At 41.9% G+C, this 17,299-nt stretch overlaps 1 protein-coding gene and 1 pseudogene across 2 annotated transcripts in view; both read left to right on the top strand.

The window, feature by feature from the left end:
* Positions 1-17,299, top strand: part of PRMT8 (protein arginine methyltransferase 8) — a 177,731-nt gene that overhangs the window by 126,295 nt on the left and 34,137 nt on the right. For both annotated transcript variants that reach the window (XM_006923851.1, XM_006923850.1), the window contains exons 3-4: positions 11,510-11,665; positions 15,385-15,448. In XM_006923851.1, the coding sequence (XP_006923913.1) occupies positions 11,510-11,665; positions 15,385-15,448 (220 nt within the window). The remainder of the gene's footprint in view (positions 1-11,509; positions 11,666-15,384; positions 15,449-17,299) is intronic.
* Positions 14,088-14,202, top strand: LOC112472507 (annotated as a pseudogene).

Raw genomic sequence — 17,299 nt, 5'->3', positions numbered from 1 at the left:
CTTTCGAGCCACCCCAAATAAACAACTAACATTAACTGAGTGCTTACTGTTCCAAGCACAGTATATGTATCATTTCATTTAATCTTCCTAAGAACCCTAGAAAGAAAATATTTCTATTATCCCCTTGTGACATAAAGAAATATTGAAAAAGGAACAAAGGTTTGCTTGCTATGCAAATGCATTTTCAAAATAAGTTTCGAAGCTCCCCCTTCCAATTAGATGCTTCTGTAAACCCTTTCTATATTAAAATGTGATACTGCCATTACCAGAAACATGTTTAATAATAACAGCCAGCATTTTTTTTTTTTTTTTGAATGCTTACAACATGCTGGGTGTTCTACCAAGCATTTTCTATTATTGGTTCATCTATTCCTCAGCTCAACCCTGTGAGGTTGGTATTATTATTTGTCCCTAATTTACAGATGAGGATATAAGACCTTAAGGATCAGATTAACCTTTGTTTATCCTTGCTGGTTCATTTGCGCATAAGGTCACTAGCTAATAAACGGCAGAACTAGAAATGAAACCTTCACATTTTGGGCTCAGGGGCTTCATTCCTAACTATGATGCCATACAGCTTCTAAAATCATTCTTTCTTGCAGGAAATGTTGACTTTGTTCCTCTGGTTCATTTGCAATTCCACTGGGAGGTAGAGAGTGGAGGCAGGGTCCCTCAGCTACTTCTAGACTTGGAGGCTCAGCCTGGGAGACTCAAGGTTGGGCCCCCTGAGAACTGCTCTTCACACAAAAGCTTAGGCCCGGGGCCTGCTCTGGGGTAGGGGTGAGGAGATTGGGCCTTGTGTTTAGTTCTGGGGGTCCTGGCCCAGGAAGGCCTGTGCAGTCAAGCTTGCAGCTCTTGGTGGATCAAATGCCTTCTCAGGGCAAATAGATGAGCTGTTACACCTTCAGTGATCCTGATCCAATGTGGGTGAGGGGTTGGGATGGTGCATAGAATCCTGTCCTAGGCCTGTGAGAGGTTCCAGGGGGCAGGAGCTCCCCTCCTCAAGACCCTGCCCTTAATTAAAGCATATGTCCTCTATGCAACAAATTCTAATGAGCTGGTGGCTCTAGGCACCTATTTCAGGGCAGATTCCTGAGAAGAAACAGCAGTTCTGGGAGCTCCCAAATGCCTCCCCTTGGACCTACCTGATAGAAACAACCAACCATGATGTGTAGCTTATGCCTACCCTTCTCTAGTCTTTAGGCTCCATGCCCCTATGGAGCCTCCTCTGACACATCCCTCTAAATTGCTAAGTTCTTGCTGGGCCACATTTTGGCACCTGGGATGTGATCTCCTGTGCTATTATTAATCTCTATAATTCCTTCAGGACTTGGTTCCCCATCCTCTAACCCAAGGCTTGGCACATCATCTGATTTGCTAAGGTTTATTGACACCACTGCTAATGTCATCACTCAGGCAATGCCTGGTCAGCACCATGACTGGGCATCCAACAGGGTATGATCTCCACTGAGAGAGGACGCCAAGGATCATCAAATAAATATTATACCAGGTTCCCTCAATTTTGTGTTTTGATAGAAAAGTCAAATTTGTACATGGAACATATATAAACATAGTGTAGACTAGGCTAATTAAGTTGGGGTAAAGGATCTATAGGTCATAGATAACATTTCTTTCCTTAGTAACCTGTCCTAGAATAGTTTTAGCAATCCTTCATATTGGAAAGTACTTCTGATTATCTAGCTTAAGTTCTTCCTGCTGCTGCTGCCACCAGCCAGCCCTAGTTTCTGGCTTCAGGGAAATGCATAGGTCTCTAATGTAGGGGTGGCTAGCTGGCCTTCCTTCACCTCGAGCTTTCCCTCCTCCCTGTTTTTGGTCTCCAGGTTCATCTGGTAGGAAGAAAGGAGAGGGGTAAGTGGATGGACTCTTAACATTGTTCTTCTCAGAGAGAAGGCCTGCTCATTTCTCCTTATCAAGCACCAGGGATCTACATTCTGTGCTAGACAGCTCTCAGCAACGCCTTTGCCTCCTCAGTCTGGGCAAGACCCATACCTCACCACCCAGAGCCGAGCTGGCCGTTTGGCATTCTTCTTCTGTCATTAACAAAGATGCTCACAGGGCAGGCAGCAGCACCGCCAGCTTGCTGATTAATCGTGATCAGTGAGTGTTTAGAAAACATGGTGGAAGATGGCTTGGGTTTGATTAGTCTGCAAATGTAAACAAGAAGTGCCAAGTTTGGCAAAGGGCACTGTTGGGGGCTGGAGAGCACAGTGAAAGGTGATCCTGGACTCTTCTGTTCTTCCATCCATGGCTCCATCCAGAGACAGCTTTGTAATCGGTCTTCAGAAGGCAAGGACAAGGAAGGGGAGGACTGTGGCTTTCCATCACAGGGCCCCTGAGAAGAATGGAATCTGGAACAGGAACAAAGTGACAGATGTGTGCCTACTCCGCTAAAAGTGGAGAGGGCCAGCTCTGTGACCTCCCAGATCCTGGTTCTGAATTCTCAGCGTCTTTGTTAGGCCCTGGGCTTGGTGCCTTGGCCGCCTGCCAGTGGGGCTGTGTTCCTAGGCCCCGAGCCCTCGGCGCCCATCCTACTCCCGGTTGGCTCTCTTCTTTTGACAATCTTGCTATAGGTTATTTGAAATAGCTTCTTCGGGGCCTCATTTCTCAGCAATTAGGCAATGTGCTGTCATGTGTTTAATAGGCAAGAAAGCTGGGAGACAAAGTCATCCACAGATGGGAGCTGGGATTTGTTCTCAACGAAGAGTGCCATGCTCTTTCTGAAATGTCTGGGACTTCTTTAGGCTATTGTCTCCCAAGCGTGATTAAAGCAGGGGTAGAGGGGAGAAGAGCCTTTACTTTTGGCAGGCCAAGTGGGGGAAGGTTTGCTAAGTCACTTCTCTCTTCCCAGAGCTCGTACCTTTGGATCTAACACCTATAGTCTGGAGGCTCAGGGAAAGGAAGAAGGGGCCAAAAAAGGTGACGAAAGGCAAAGAATTAAAGGGGGACACTTGGGCAGCTCTGCTTTAGCAACAATGGGATCTGCAGACACACTAGGCCAATCTAATTCCATCAGGAAAGGCAGTAAGGACTTTTAACTATGGCTGTGATAGAAAGATTTCTGAAAGCACTGCAATTATTTTGCCTCCATTCTCTGTTTACTCTCAACATTTTCCCTGCATGGATGTTGTCACAAAAAGCCAGAGCTAACATTTATGTAACACTTACTATGTTTATTTAACCATCACCAAACCCTATGAAGTAGGTGCTCTTATTACCCCATTTTCCAGATGGGGAAATTGGGACACGGAAGGCAACATTGGAGCTATGATTTGAATGCAGGAATTCTGGCTCCAGAATTGGTGTACACAACCACTATACTCTACTATGTTCCTATTTATAGAGCATGGATCATGCATTGTGCCCTCTACCTGGTTTTGGGGAAACTATCTGCAGTCTCATAGTCTCATAGATTTGAAGTCTTGCAGTTTTGATGTCTAGCAGTCTTGTAGTGTTTGGTCCCAGACATCTCTTGGGGTGAAAGGCTTGAGCTTAATTTCAAATAATTTAGAGCCCAAAGTGAACTCGGTCTAACCAAACCCTTACCTTATTCAACTTCTAGCATGATCAAAGATATGAGCCTGAGGGCAGCACATGAAGTAGTGCCTGAAAAACAAATACAAGATGTTTTAGCTTTTGTAGTTGAATTCCAAGTCCCTGAGAGAGGGATTAAAGCTATAAACTCATCCCAAACCTGCCCAAACTCCTGATTAGATCGAACTGACTAGCCCATCATTCGAGCTGCCTAACAGAGGAAAAGACATTACTTTTGGAGAAAAACAATAACAACTAACTTCAGCTAGTATTGTTCCTTAGGCATCAACTACAGCATAAAATAAAAATGATAAGACATGAAGAAACAGGAGAATTTTGTTCACAGTCAAGAGAAAAAGTAATCAATATAAACATCCATAAATAGCCCAGATTTTAGAAATATCAGACAAAGATGGCAAAATAACTATAAAAATATGATTTAAAAAAGTCTCCAGGATATAGTAGGGGAAATCATACAACTAAAAGCAAGATTAAACCAAATATTTATTGAATGGGATCATAGAAAAAAAATCTATGAACTTGAGGACAGGTCAATACAAATCATCCATAAAGAGAAAAAAATATTGACAAGAGAACAGAGCCTCAATGACTGTGGGACAGAATCAAATGGTAAAATATGTAAAAAACTGGAGTTCTAGAAGAGAAGAGAAAGAATGGAACAGAGAAAATATTTGAAGAAATATAGGTGGATAAATTTCTAAAAGAAATAAAAAATAGTAACTGTACTAGTTTGCGCAGGCAATGAAACCACATTGAAACAATAGCTGCAATTGGAATCGCCACCTGATTATGTTTATGATAATTTATGGTCATTCTCCAAGGTTCGTTTCCATTTTCTGCAGGGATCAAATAGGCAAACTGAGGGCAGCATGGGTCTTTTAGAATTAGTCTTCTGGATGATGGGGTCTCATGGAATTAGGGTCATTTCAGGGCCAGTGTCCAATAATCTTCAAAAATCTCCCCCCGCCCTTTTTTTTCTTCTCTAATGTTATCATCCTGGTAAGTGGCTGCAGGCCCTCTTGGAAAAAGGCTGGGAGAATGGTTAACAGCATAAATTTTTGGCAACAGAACATGATTTTTTTTCCTATAGTATTTCAAGGGGTTCTAAGTGTGTAAACTACCTCAATTCTGGGTATTGACTGAGGGGCTATGACTCTCTGTATTGGTGATTCAAGCCAGACTTCTGTTCACTAGACCTAGACCCATGATTTTTCTGCTTAAACATATTAAACAAGGATTTATTATGTTTTCTACCTATTTCTTTTCTAGAGACACTATGATCAACAAGCCAACCCAGAGTTCTTTGCACCACTGACTATTCTGAATAACCTTTGGCTTCCATGTCCTTTATAGTAACAATGCCCACCTCATCTTTGGTGATCAAATGCTTCAGTTTGGATCTTGCTACCTCAGGATTCCAATTTGATATTATTCTCATTGAATTTAGGGATCTCAGGTCGATGGTAAAAATCCCTCCTGTAATATTTGACCTTCAGAGAATAGCAACCACAGAGATCTTCAAGGATGCTAGTCCCTACTCACAAATTTATTTCTCACAGCTGTGGTGAAAGGTTTGTTCTCTGGCATTGTGAGTAGTTCTCACATGACAAATGCCCTCTAACATTCCAATCTCCCTAAGCCTTTGGATACCTTCCTCTTTAGTATACTGAGGAAATTCTGACATTTCAATTTCATTTAGTATAGGCTAATTTTGGGTCCCTATTTCAGTCAACCAAACAAACTAACAGTTGGAAGCATTTTGAGCCCCTGGAGCTAAAGTAGTGGATCCAGAATCTTTGCTTAGTGGTTCTATCTCAATAAACTTGGCTCAATCCATCTTTATATTCCTTCCATGTTGAGCCCACACTCTTAACATATATTTTCATATATATGCCCAGGTTTCAATCTGTATAAATAAAAAATATCATGCATTTCTTTTGAGATGTATTAACCTCCTCCCCCTGCCCCACCATGAGTCACACTTTATACATCCTACTTGGAGTTGAATCTAGTTGAAACAATAGTACCAAAGAAAGTTGGTTAGGGTAGGTCCTGGGGAGAATCAGCAGTATCTGGCAAGCAAGTACTTCAAGGGAAGCCAGTACGATTGTCCCTCAGACAGGGGTAGTAGATGCTTCTACTGGCAAAGGAGACTGTATAATTTAGGGATTTGTGGTCCCAGCTTCATCGGAATTTGCCTATGTATTCCCATTCCAAGTTTCAGGCCCATTTCTTACCAACAGTTGCCTCAACTTTAACACAAGAAACCCAACAAGGATAGGAATTCAACTTGTGTTGTAATTCAGATATTTGCAGGATTAGACTTTGGATTTGGTTTCAGAAATCTTGGCCCTGCACCTACAGGAACTAAATTTTGTTTCGTTTTTCAGAGAAGTCATGGAAGCTTTTAGGTGCTATATACAGACCCTGAGTTGGGAATTTTAAATTCTTCTACTTGTGATTTTCTTTCTCCAAGTTTTCTTAGCATTATTAGTAGTAACCAACCAACTCACCCCATCATACTACTTATTTTGAGTAAAATGTGTTAAGATAACAAGTACTTGGCCATCCAGTCTTGTCTCCTATAGGTACTTTATTATAGTTATCTAAAGCTAAAACTTGAGTAACTCCTTTGCCATTTTATGCTGTTGACTACCAGTGTCCTTTTTACCAGTGGCAATAGAGTTATTAGTGCCTTTAAACTCAGAACCAATTCAGAGAATGCATCTTTAGATTCCGTTCCTCAGGAGCTGTTCTTAGTAACAAATTCTGTATCCGTCAGGGTTCAACAATGGAAGCAGATCCAGTAGAATGTGTGTGTGTGTGTATAGATATATATATATATATTCTACAGGACAGGTAGTCAGAAACGGAATATGGATGTAAAATAGGGGGAGATCAGGAGCAGCTAGAACCCATAAGTGTGAGCTTGAGCCCTTCAAGGACAGGCTGAAACACATGTTCATTCTGTTACCTTTGCCCTTGGTGGTAAGCATATCCTATAGCAGCAGCCCCCAACATTTGGCACCAGGGACTGGTGCTCCTATGAGAATCTAATGCCTGATGATCTGAGGTGGAGTTGAAGCGGTGATACTAGTGCTGGGGAACAGCTGCAAATGCAGATGAAGCTTCGCTCGCTTGCCTGCTACTCATCCCTGCTGTGCAGCCTGGCACCTAACAGGCTACAGACTGGTACCAGTCCATGGCCCTGGGGTTGAGGATCCCTGTCCTATAGAGCCTGGGGCGTTTCACCATGGAGCTAAACACACACACACACACACACCCACACACACACACACACACACACACACACAGACACACACCTGACCCAGGAATCAGAGAAGCTGAAGGAGAAGGCAGAACAATTATAGGCCCAGCTGCTGCTTCATGCTAACAAGGTGAATCAATACATCAGCAATGACATGTGTGTACTATAAAACAGTTCCTTCCTCCTTTGTACCTTCCAAATCTCACAGGAGTCTCCCTGTGACCCATTCTAACTGGAAACACAATAGAAAAAAAATTCTGTGAAATGTATCTCAGGTGACTAAGGTGACATGCTACAAAGCCATTGAACATGTGTGCACAGAGCTTCAGGAACATGAAGCAAAATCTACAGAACTAAAGGGAGAAAGATACAAATCTCCAATCATAGTTAAAAATTTATTTTAACACTTCTTTCTTGGTAATTGATAGCATAAATGTACCGAAAAATCAGTAAGGCTGTAGAAAATTTGAACAATTTTCTGACATAATCATCAATCTGATCTAATTGGCATTTATAGAACATTTTGTCCCTAATCTACAGAATGCACATTCTTTTTTCATGCATATTGAAACATTCACTAAGATAGATCATATGCTGGGTCATAACCATATCTCAATGAATTTCAAAAAATTGAAATCGTATTTTTTTATCATAATGGCACTAAATTAGAAATAAAAAGCAATAAATTATTTAGAAAATCTCCAAATATTTGGAAATCAAGCAGCACCGAGAACAGGGTCAGGAAGAAATCACAAGAAATTAGAAAATATTCCAAATGGAATGATAGTGAAAACATTGCTATGGATTGAATGTTTGTGTCCCCTTGAATTTCACAATGTGATGGTCTTAGCAGGTGTGACTTTTGGGAGGTAACTAGGTCATGAGGGTCAGCCCTCATGAATGGGATTAGTGCCCTTCCAAGAGGAGACATGAGGGCCTGATTTCTCATTCTGCTCTCTGTTATGTGTGGATACAAGAAGACAAACATCTGCAAACCAGAAAGCAGGTTCTCATCAGATATTGGATCTGCTGGCACCTTAATCTTGGACTTCCAAGCCTCCAGAACTATGAGAAATAAAAGTTTGTTTTTTAAGTCACCCAGTCTATGGTATTCTGTTAGAGTAGCCTGAACTAAGACACACAATATATGAATATTTGTGGAATGCAGTTAAAGCAATCTTTAGAGGGAAATTTACAGCTTTAATGCTTTTATTAGAGAAAAACAGAGATATAAAATCAATGACCACCTGATGAAATAAAGAAAGAAGAGGAAATAAAATTCATGTAAGTGAAAGGAAGAAAATAAGAAAGATGAGAGCAGAAATCAATGAAGTAGAAATCAAACATTAAAGAAAACCAACAGAGCCAAAAGTTGGTTTTTGAATAGACTAAGTTGATAACACCTAGCTAAACTGATAAAAAAAAAATCAGACAAAAACACAAATTATAAATAAATGAAGGCAAGGACATCATTGAAGATCATATAGACACCTAACAGGTAACTAAGGAATATTATGACACTATTATACCCATAAGTTTGATAGCTGAAATGGATAGATTCCTTGGGAAAACACCTTGTCAAGACTGATGTAAGATTGCATAGGAAACTAAACTAGCCTTCCATCTATTAAAAAAATTGAATTCATGATTTCAGATTTTCTCATAAAAAGGACTCTAGGCCCCAATATTTTTACTGGTGAATTATATTAAACATTTAAGGAAGAAAAATAGCCATTTCACACAAATCTTTCCAGGAGATATCACTTCATTATGTGTAATGAGCTCAGCATAACTAATTATCAGAGAAGATAAGTGAAAGTTACAGATCAGCATTCCCCATAAATACAGTTACAAAAACTCTGCAACAAAATATTAGTAAATAAATCCCAGCAATATTTAAAAAGATAATACATCATGACAAAGTGTTGGTTCAACATTTGAAACCAATCTATAGAGTTCAACACGTTAACAGAACACAGGAGAGAAGTTTTAATCATCTCAATAAATGTAGAAAAAACATGTGACAAAATTCAATACCAATTCTTGGTAAAAATTCGCAGTAAATTAGAAACAGAAGATAACTTTTCCAGTCTGATAAAAGACATTTATGGGGAGCCCACCGCTAAAATTATACCCAGTGGTGATCTTTATATATCACTGAAACGAAGGAAGGATTCGATTCTATTTAATATTTAATTGAAAAGCCATCTTTGCCAGTGTAATACAGCAAGAGGAAAGAATAAGAAAGGTATACGGATAAGAAAAAAGAAAAAATTTGTCTTCATTTACAAGTGACAAGATTTTTTACATAGAAAAACAAAGAAATCCAAAAATAATTATGTTAGCATTAATATGTGAAGTGAGCAAGGCTGCAAAACATAAAATGATTAGAAAACAAAAATTTAAAAATACCATATATGGTACCATAAAATAAAATAGTTAAGAATAAGTTTAATGGAAAAAACATGAGAGCTTTTTGCTGATATCTATAAAACATTGCAGAGAGAAAAATAAACATGACATAAATAAATGAAAAACTGTATCAGTGTTCTTGGATTGCAAGACTCGATATTGCTAAGATACTCATTCTCCTCAAATTCATCTATAGATTCAGTGCAATTCCAGTCAACTCTAGGAGGCTATTCTGCATGAATTAACAAACTGCTTCTAGCTTCTAAAATGTATATGAAAATGCAAAGGATCTAGAAAAACCAAAATAATCATGTAAAAGAAGAACAAATTTGGAAGCTTGACACCACTTTATTTCAAAGTTAATATAAAACTATGGTAATCAACTCAGTGTTGAAGTGGTATACTAATGGAACAAATCAGAGAGGACACACATGTATGGTCAATTGATTTTTGACAAAGGTGGCAAGATAATTGGAACAAATGAAGAATTGTTCCGAAGGATCTTCCCCCATGTAATTCAGTGGGTAAATGAACACTGGTGCTTGAGCCATCTATTTGTATGAAAAAATGAGCTCACATCCCTAAAATATACCACATACAAAAATTAATTTAACATGAATCATAGACCTAAAAGTAAAAGCCATAACTATAAAACTTCTGGAAGAAAACATAGGAGAATATCTTTGTGACCTTGAGGTAGACAAAGATTAGGCAGGACACAACAAATTCTAATCAGAATAAATGAAAAATTAAAATGAAAAACTGCTTTTCAAAAGACAATTATAAGAAATTGAAAAGGCAAACCACAGATTAGAATACTCACAATATGTATATACGATAGAAGATTTGGTTCCAGAATATATAAACTCCTATAATTCAATAAGGAAAAGATAAATAGCTCAAAAAAAAAGAGGATGAAACAGACTCTTCATAAAAGAAGATAGATATGAATAATCAATAAACACATGAACAATTATCTGCATCAATAGCCACCAGGGAAATGCAATTAAAACTACAGTGAGATACCAGTTCATATCCCCTAGAATAAGTAAAATTAAAAAGACCGATAAGACTAACTGGCCAGCATGTGAATCAGCTTGAACTCTCATGCATTGCTAGTGGGATCATAAAATGGCACAACTATTCTGAAAAACTGTTAGGCAAATTCTAATGAAATTAAACACCTACTAAGACCCAACAAACCCACTTCTAGATAGTTATTCAAGTTATTGATAAATACATTGTGATATGTTCATATAATGGAATACAAGTCAACAACATGAACAAGAATAAGAACTACAACAATAGCAACACAAAAAAGGAAAAAACCTTAGATACATGCAAGAAAATGAATGAATCTCAAAAGTGTACATACTGTATGATTCAGTTTATATGAAGTTCTAAGACTGGCAGAAGGAAGCTCTGGTGATAGAAATTAGATCATTGGTTGTTTGGAGTGGGAGTGAGGATTAGTTGCAAATAGGCATGAAAGACTTTCTGGGTGACAGAAATGTTCTATATCTTGATTATGGTGGTTACGCAGGAATACATTTGTCAAAACTCTTAAACCTAGCCATACATTTAAAATCTGTGCTTTTTATTGTATGCAAGTTATACTAAAAACATTATACTGAAATTATTCAAAAAAAGTCCCAATATTATTGGCCAGAGTGTTTGCTGATACCTTGAAGGGACGAAGCCCCTGCCTCACCTCCACACAGATTAATCATGTTCTCCTTGTGCTGGAGATAGTTGTAATGGGTAATTAGTTTCTTTCCTACCACAAAGCCCTTAAGTAATTGTAGATAAAGGAACACGTTTTCTATTCTTAAAAACAAACCAATAAAAATAGTATGCACACAAAGGTTTCCTTTAATAACCTGCTTAAGGGCAATTCTCTTACCATGACAGGGTTTTGGCTTCAAGTGTAACTCGAATCCATCATGCTGCATTGTACTGATTTTATTATTTTATTTTATTTATTTTTTTGAAAATTGGAGCTTTCCCAGGTCTGGACAAGAGTTTCTCCTTTGACAGCACAAAGCTGTCTTTCTTGGGTAGAGTTTTAGGTCTGGAGTTGTTTGTAATGATGCAGGCAGCCGCTGGCCCGGCCACCCCATGGTACTCTTTTGTGGCTTGCCCGGTGACATCGTCAAGATCCTTGAAGAAATTTGGTGGGATAGTCCTGGGGCCCATGACCCTGGTGTGCTACCAGGTGCCTTGAATACATCGATATTTTCTTTTCTTTCCATACAGGAAATGCTGAAGGATGAGGTGCGGACGCTCACTTACCGGAACTCCATGTACCACAACAAGCATGTGTTCAAAGATAAAGTGGTGCTGGACGTCGGGAGTGGTACTGGGATCCTTTCCATGTTTGCTGCGAAAGCAGGCGCCAAGAAGGTGTTTGGGGTGAGCATGCCGCTCCCTCCCTCACAGGGCTTCCGCAGAGCCAGTCCTGCCCTCGATCTTCTCTGGCCCTTTCTAGAAGTACAAACCCTAGTCCATCTCTTTGGGTGCTGAGGTCGCACCCTTAAGGAGAAAATCAAGTGTGACTCTCAGGAGACAGGGCAACCTCCCATGGCTTCCTGTCACCCAGGCACTGCTCCTTGCCCTGGGGACTGTTGACATTTGCAGAGGATTTTTGACTTTTCATAAACAATTTTAGTGTCATCATTACCTTAGTCCTCCTGTCGGTCTGAGAGGCAGTGCAGCATCGTTACGCATGTGTGCTCTGGTTTGAATCTCTGCTCTTCTACTTACGAGATGTGTAACCATGGGCAATTTCCTTCTCTGTACCTCAGTTTCCCCATCTATAAAATGGGCATGATAACAGCACCTTGCCCATGGGATGATTGTGAGAGATAAGCAAGTTTAATACATATGTAAAGTGCTTTGAACAGTACCTGACATATGACAAATGCTCAGTGTTTATTAGTATAGTTGGGATAGGGCCTCAGGAGATAATAAGAAAACTCTCTTCCTTTGTTCTTTAAAGGGAAAATTGGTAGACCTAAATTCTGCTGCTCTGGCCATTGCAGCCTCTCTGGCTAGAAGTGGAAGCTGACCCTCTGGAAAACCTCTCAGCCTGCCTCTGGCTCCCACAATGAAGCTATACACAGCCTGATGATGGCGGGCTGGGAGGGTCTGGAGCTGGGAAGAAATTGTGAAAAAGAGAGCTCTGAGCTACACGCTGACACTTGAAAAATGCAATGGGTCTAGGGCTGGAAAATGGGAATTAATCTTGATCAAAATTAAGGCACACTACAATCAAACTCACAGCATGTGCATGAGACAGCTAGCCCATTTGCAGAGGCCTATGAAGAGCTGGGCAGCTGTCAGTGAGGCTTCACTCTCTTTGCATTTACCTGCGTCAAGCTCTAGCCTGTCTTGAGAACCCCAAGCTCCCGAGTTGACTACGGCTCTCCAAATGCCCTTGGCCAGCCTTCACCTCAGAGGCCTGCCCCTAAGTCTCCAGCATGGACAACGTTCCTCGTCCATGCCTGACTCGGAAAGCGCTTGGGCCCTGGCTATAGAGGGTCTTCTAGAAAGCACACAGGTGTGCGCAAGGCACCTCTTGTGTAGCATTGATCAGAAAAACTACAATGTACTCAGCTGCAGCACATGTTGACAATATGGGGCCAATCCAGATGCCCAAGTTCAAGTCCTGTCATCATCATGGGTACTGCCCCTCCTCACCTTCCAGCTTTCCTTTATAAGACCCTCCTCACCAGGATGGAGGCCTGCTGTCCAGGGACATACTCCACTTCCAATGAACTCACAGAGCCTCAGAGCTGAACTTGAGACCACCCAGTGATCCCCATTGCCTTCTCTACCAGTGCTGTCTCTAAGGCCCCGTCTCATCTCCAGCCATGGCTGGACACATGGGTAGCCAAGCACTGAACAGACAGAGGCAGGGCCGCCTGTCATTGACTTCTAAGTCTGCGGGTGCTCCAGCCAAGGAGTTGTCAGGGGCCTCCCGCAGGGTGCCTTCCAGCTGTGGTGATTCGTCCCAATCTGTCTGCCTCCTGCTCTTTTGCTATAACAGCTCTTTTATAAACAGCTCCATCAGTTAGCTGGGCTTCTTTCTGGATGGGTCATTTCACAGTGACTCCTGTTCCAGGCTCCCCCTTCTACCCACCATTCTTTCTAGTGGGAGAGTCAAAACGGCAAGAGGGAGGGAGGAAAAGAGGGAGGGGGAGAGAGAGAGAGAGAGAGAGAGAGAGAGAGAGAGAGAATTGACAGAGGCAGCAAAGATAGTGAAACTGAGAGATAGACATGAAGAGAGAAATGGAGAGAAACAGAAAGATAGAAAGACTAAGAGAAAAGCTAGAGAAATGAAAGAGGGATCAGAAAGAGGAGAGAAAAAAAACTAGAAAGTACAAAAGAAAAAAAAGGGAAAATGAAGAGAGTAAAGAGAGAAGGGGGAGGGGAGAAAAGGCAGAAGGTAGAAGAAAGAAAAAGAAGAAGAATTATACTAATGCAGCCTCACGCATCCTGTGTGCTTTCAGAGGGCCTATCAATGCTCTGAGCTTTGGCTCATTTTTCCTCCCAATGACCACGTGAAACAGGAGTTGTGACTTGACTTATGAGGAAACTGAGGCAGAACTAGAAGGTGGCTGAGGCCAGATGTGAATTCAGGCTGTCTGGCTCCAGATCCCATGCTCCCCACTGCTAAACTCAGTACCCTCTTGCAAATAGGATGAAAATGTGGCAAGAAGAGGGAAAAAAGAGAAACACAGTCCTGGACGTGGTTCCACAGTGTAGCGGTTAGCACATCTGCTTTACATGCAAAAGGTCCTGGGTTCGCGCCCCAGTGAAGCCACGGTCCATGGTCTACGGCCATGCCACCCTGAACAAGCCCCATGTCTGATCTTGAAGCTAAGCAGGGTCGGGCCTGGTTAGTACCTGGATGAGAGACCACCTAGGAAATCCAGGTGCTGTAGGCATAAATAATAATAAAAAAAGAAAAAGAAACACCATCCTGCAGACAACAGGTTCAAAGGTTACTCTGGAAAAGGCCTGTCTTTAGGGTCTGAAAAAGAAAAAGAAACACCATCCTGCAGACAACAGGACAACAGGTTCAAAGGTTACTCTGGAAAGGGCCTGTCTTTAGGGTCTATCTCCTCTACCAGAATGACCCCTTCCTGACCCTGTAGGTGCCCTCACCTTCCTCAAGGCTTTGATGGAGGCTGTCAGCAACCCCCTCAGTACCCTATGCAAATGCCCAAGGCCCTAGGGGCAGTCTGAGGTGGGGCCTGAGTATGGAGGTGAAGGGAGCCCCAGGGCCTTAGTGCAAGCTGGCCTCTGTGGGGATCTACCTAAGGAGATCAGAACAGCTCTTGGCAGCTGCCCCTCTGTTCCCAGCACTCCCTGGCCCTCCCCAGCATGCCCAAGCCCTGCAAGCCCTCTAACCCCCAGACTGGGATTTGTTCTCCTGCTATTCTCATAAGGTCCTGCTAGCAGCTAATGGTCAACTAATCTCTCAAATACCTTGGCCCTTTACTCAGGAGATTTTCAAGCCTGAAAAGACTTTTAGATTTAAAACAAAACAAAACAAAACAAACCAATTCTTTCAAAGGTGTAGACTGCAGAAGAGGTGAGAGTCAACTTGTGTGTGTGTGTGTTGGGGGAGGGATCTTAAGACTGGCCCTGAGGCTCTGACTTGGCTTTATGCAGATGGTCCTTATTTTAGAATGTTCCCAGTCTTATCAGTGACAGCTGGAGGGGGTAGGGTGGGTAGATAATGTTGAGGGAGGGTCCCGGGAACTCTGGTCAGGCCTACATCCTATCCCGAGAAGACAGTGGCCATGCTGCCTCATGCCATGCTCTCCTGGTCAGAAGATGAGGCCTGTCAGGTCCTTCCAAGTCTCTCAACTTGAGCACCAGGCCCTCCAGCGAAAAGCACAGGATGGGTTTCGGTCTCACAGCAAAGGCAGCCTGATATAGTGGGAGAGCTACTGGCCTGCAAATCGGGAGGGCTGGGCTGTAGCTTTTAATCTGCCACAAATTATCAGTGTTGACTGTGGGTAGGTTACTGTACCCCTCTAGGCCTCAGCTTCTCCATCTGCTAAATTACTGTTGGATATTTTTTTTTGACACTTTGCCCCTTTATTCTATGCCCTTTCTAGATTGAATGCTCCAGTATTTCTGACTACTCAGAGAAGATCATTAAGGCCAACCACTTGGACAACAGTAAGACATACCTCCGCTTGTTTTCCCATGGATGGAGCGGGTGAGGGGGTCTTGTATTTTCTTGTTTGGGTCTCATAGACTGCCATAAGAGGGAGAAGAACAGAACACTTGGCCTTGAGGATGTGGAGCCCAGCTGAGGCCCTGTTAGCAGAATTGTGTTCATGGAGTTCTGAGGTTCCCAATCCTTGCCATGTCAACCAAAGGCACATTTGTCCCAGCCCAAATTCCTATGAGCCCAGCCTGTGGCTAAATCCTTAGTCATCGTGCCCTCTGCTTGACTTTGGCTATAGACAATCTATTGAGTTTTGCAAATTGGCAGCTATTTCTCCTTCTCCACAATCCTCAGCCCTACATCTCCCTATCATCTACCTGGTGGCATCCTAGGAGACCCAGGCTCTGCCTTTGAAGAAGTGTGGTCCTCTACTACCCACAGGCCCCACTGCTAATAAGGCTGTCTTAGCAACTGAGTTGCCCTTGAGAGCAGGACTTGCTTCAAGCTGGAGTCTGACTATAAAAGTGTATTCCCTTCTCTTCCTCTTCTTACTTCTTCCCTATGCATTGCAACATTCCCCAGGCCCTTCCCTCTGGAACCCACCTTGAACAGACTCATGCCCACAAAAGACCTCTTCGTATCTTTTATGAGTTATTAGGATGAGATTTAATCCCCAGGTCCTGTGTTGAGTGGGGCCAGATTATGTAGGGTTTGTAACCTAGGAAAATAAGTTTCTAAGGATGATGGAGGCCTTTTGGAGAATTTAAACAAGAAAAAAGCATGAAAAATTGATTGTAATGGGTTGTAGGCATCAAGAGTATAGGCAGAGACACATTAAGAAGTAATTTGAGTGCTCCTGGGAGAGCTGCTGTGGCTTGGACCGGGGTGGTGGCAGTGGAGGTGGAAAGAGGTGACCACTTGGACTAAGTTTGGAAATAGAGGCAAAAAGATCTGCTAATGGACCATATATGAGAATGGAAAAAAGATAAGAACAAAGTCTAACTTTTTTTTTGTTGTTGCCTTGAGTTACTGGGTGGATGGTGGAAGACAAGGTAGAGCACTTACAGGGATGACAGGAGGGAAAAAGAAGTCAAGAGTTCTCAATTGCACATGTCAGGTTTGAGGTGCCCATTGGGCATCTAAGTGCACATGTTGAGTAAGACTTGGCTATATTAGTCTAGAGTTCCAAGGAGAGTCAGAGCATGGGATATATGCTTGGAAATCTTCAGCATACAGATGTTATTTAAAGTCACTGGATGAGGTCTCTTGGGGATAAAGCATAGCTAGAAGAAAGAAATGGGCCAACAATAGGGCACTAGGGCATTTCAACCTTTGGAGGTCAAGCAAAGGAGACGGGGCCAGCAGAGAGGCAGAAAAGTTACATTCAATGAGGTTGGTAGACATTCAGGAGAGATGAGTACTAGGAAGCCAAAGGAAGGAGGAAGTGGTCAACTCTAGGGAATGCTGAGAGATCAAGTAAGATGGGAACAGAGGAGTGGCCATCGAATTTGGCCACATGGAAGTTATTGGTGCTCTTAACAAGAATAGACTGAATGTAGAGGTGGGGACCGAATTCCAGTTAGAGCGGGTTAGGGAGAGACTGTGAAGTGAGGACTGTAAACAAGTCTTCTTGCTATAATGGGGGACATAAAAATGGGACAGTAGCTATGGGGGAAGTGGGGTCAAGGAACTGCGTTTTTTGTTTTTTGTTTTTTTTTTTTAAGAATAGGAGATGTGAAAACGTGTATGATTCAGTGGTCCAGTAGAGAATAAGAGCAAAATTATAGATACAGGGAAAAGTAAATTCAGTAGCAAGAACTGTGAGAAAGTAAGAGGGCCTGGGGTGCAAAGCACAGATG

The sequence above is a fragment of the Pteropus alecto genome, unplaced genomic scaffold, assembly GCF_000325575.1.
Source record: "Pteropus alecto unplaced genomic scaffold, ASM32557v1 scaffold76, whole genome shotgun sequence".
In the NCBI taxonomy this organism is placed as follows: domain Eukaryota; kingdom Metazoa; phylum Chordata; class Mammalia; order Chiroptera; family Pteropodidae; genus Pteropus; species Pteropus alecto.
The sequence above is the reverse complement of the archived record's forward strand: the minus strand, read 5'-3'. Positions and strand labels throughout refer to the sequence as shown.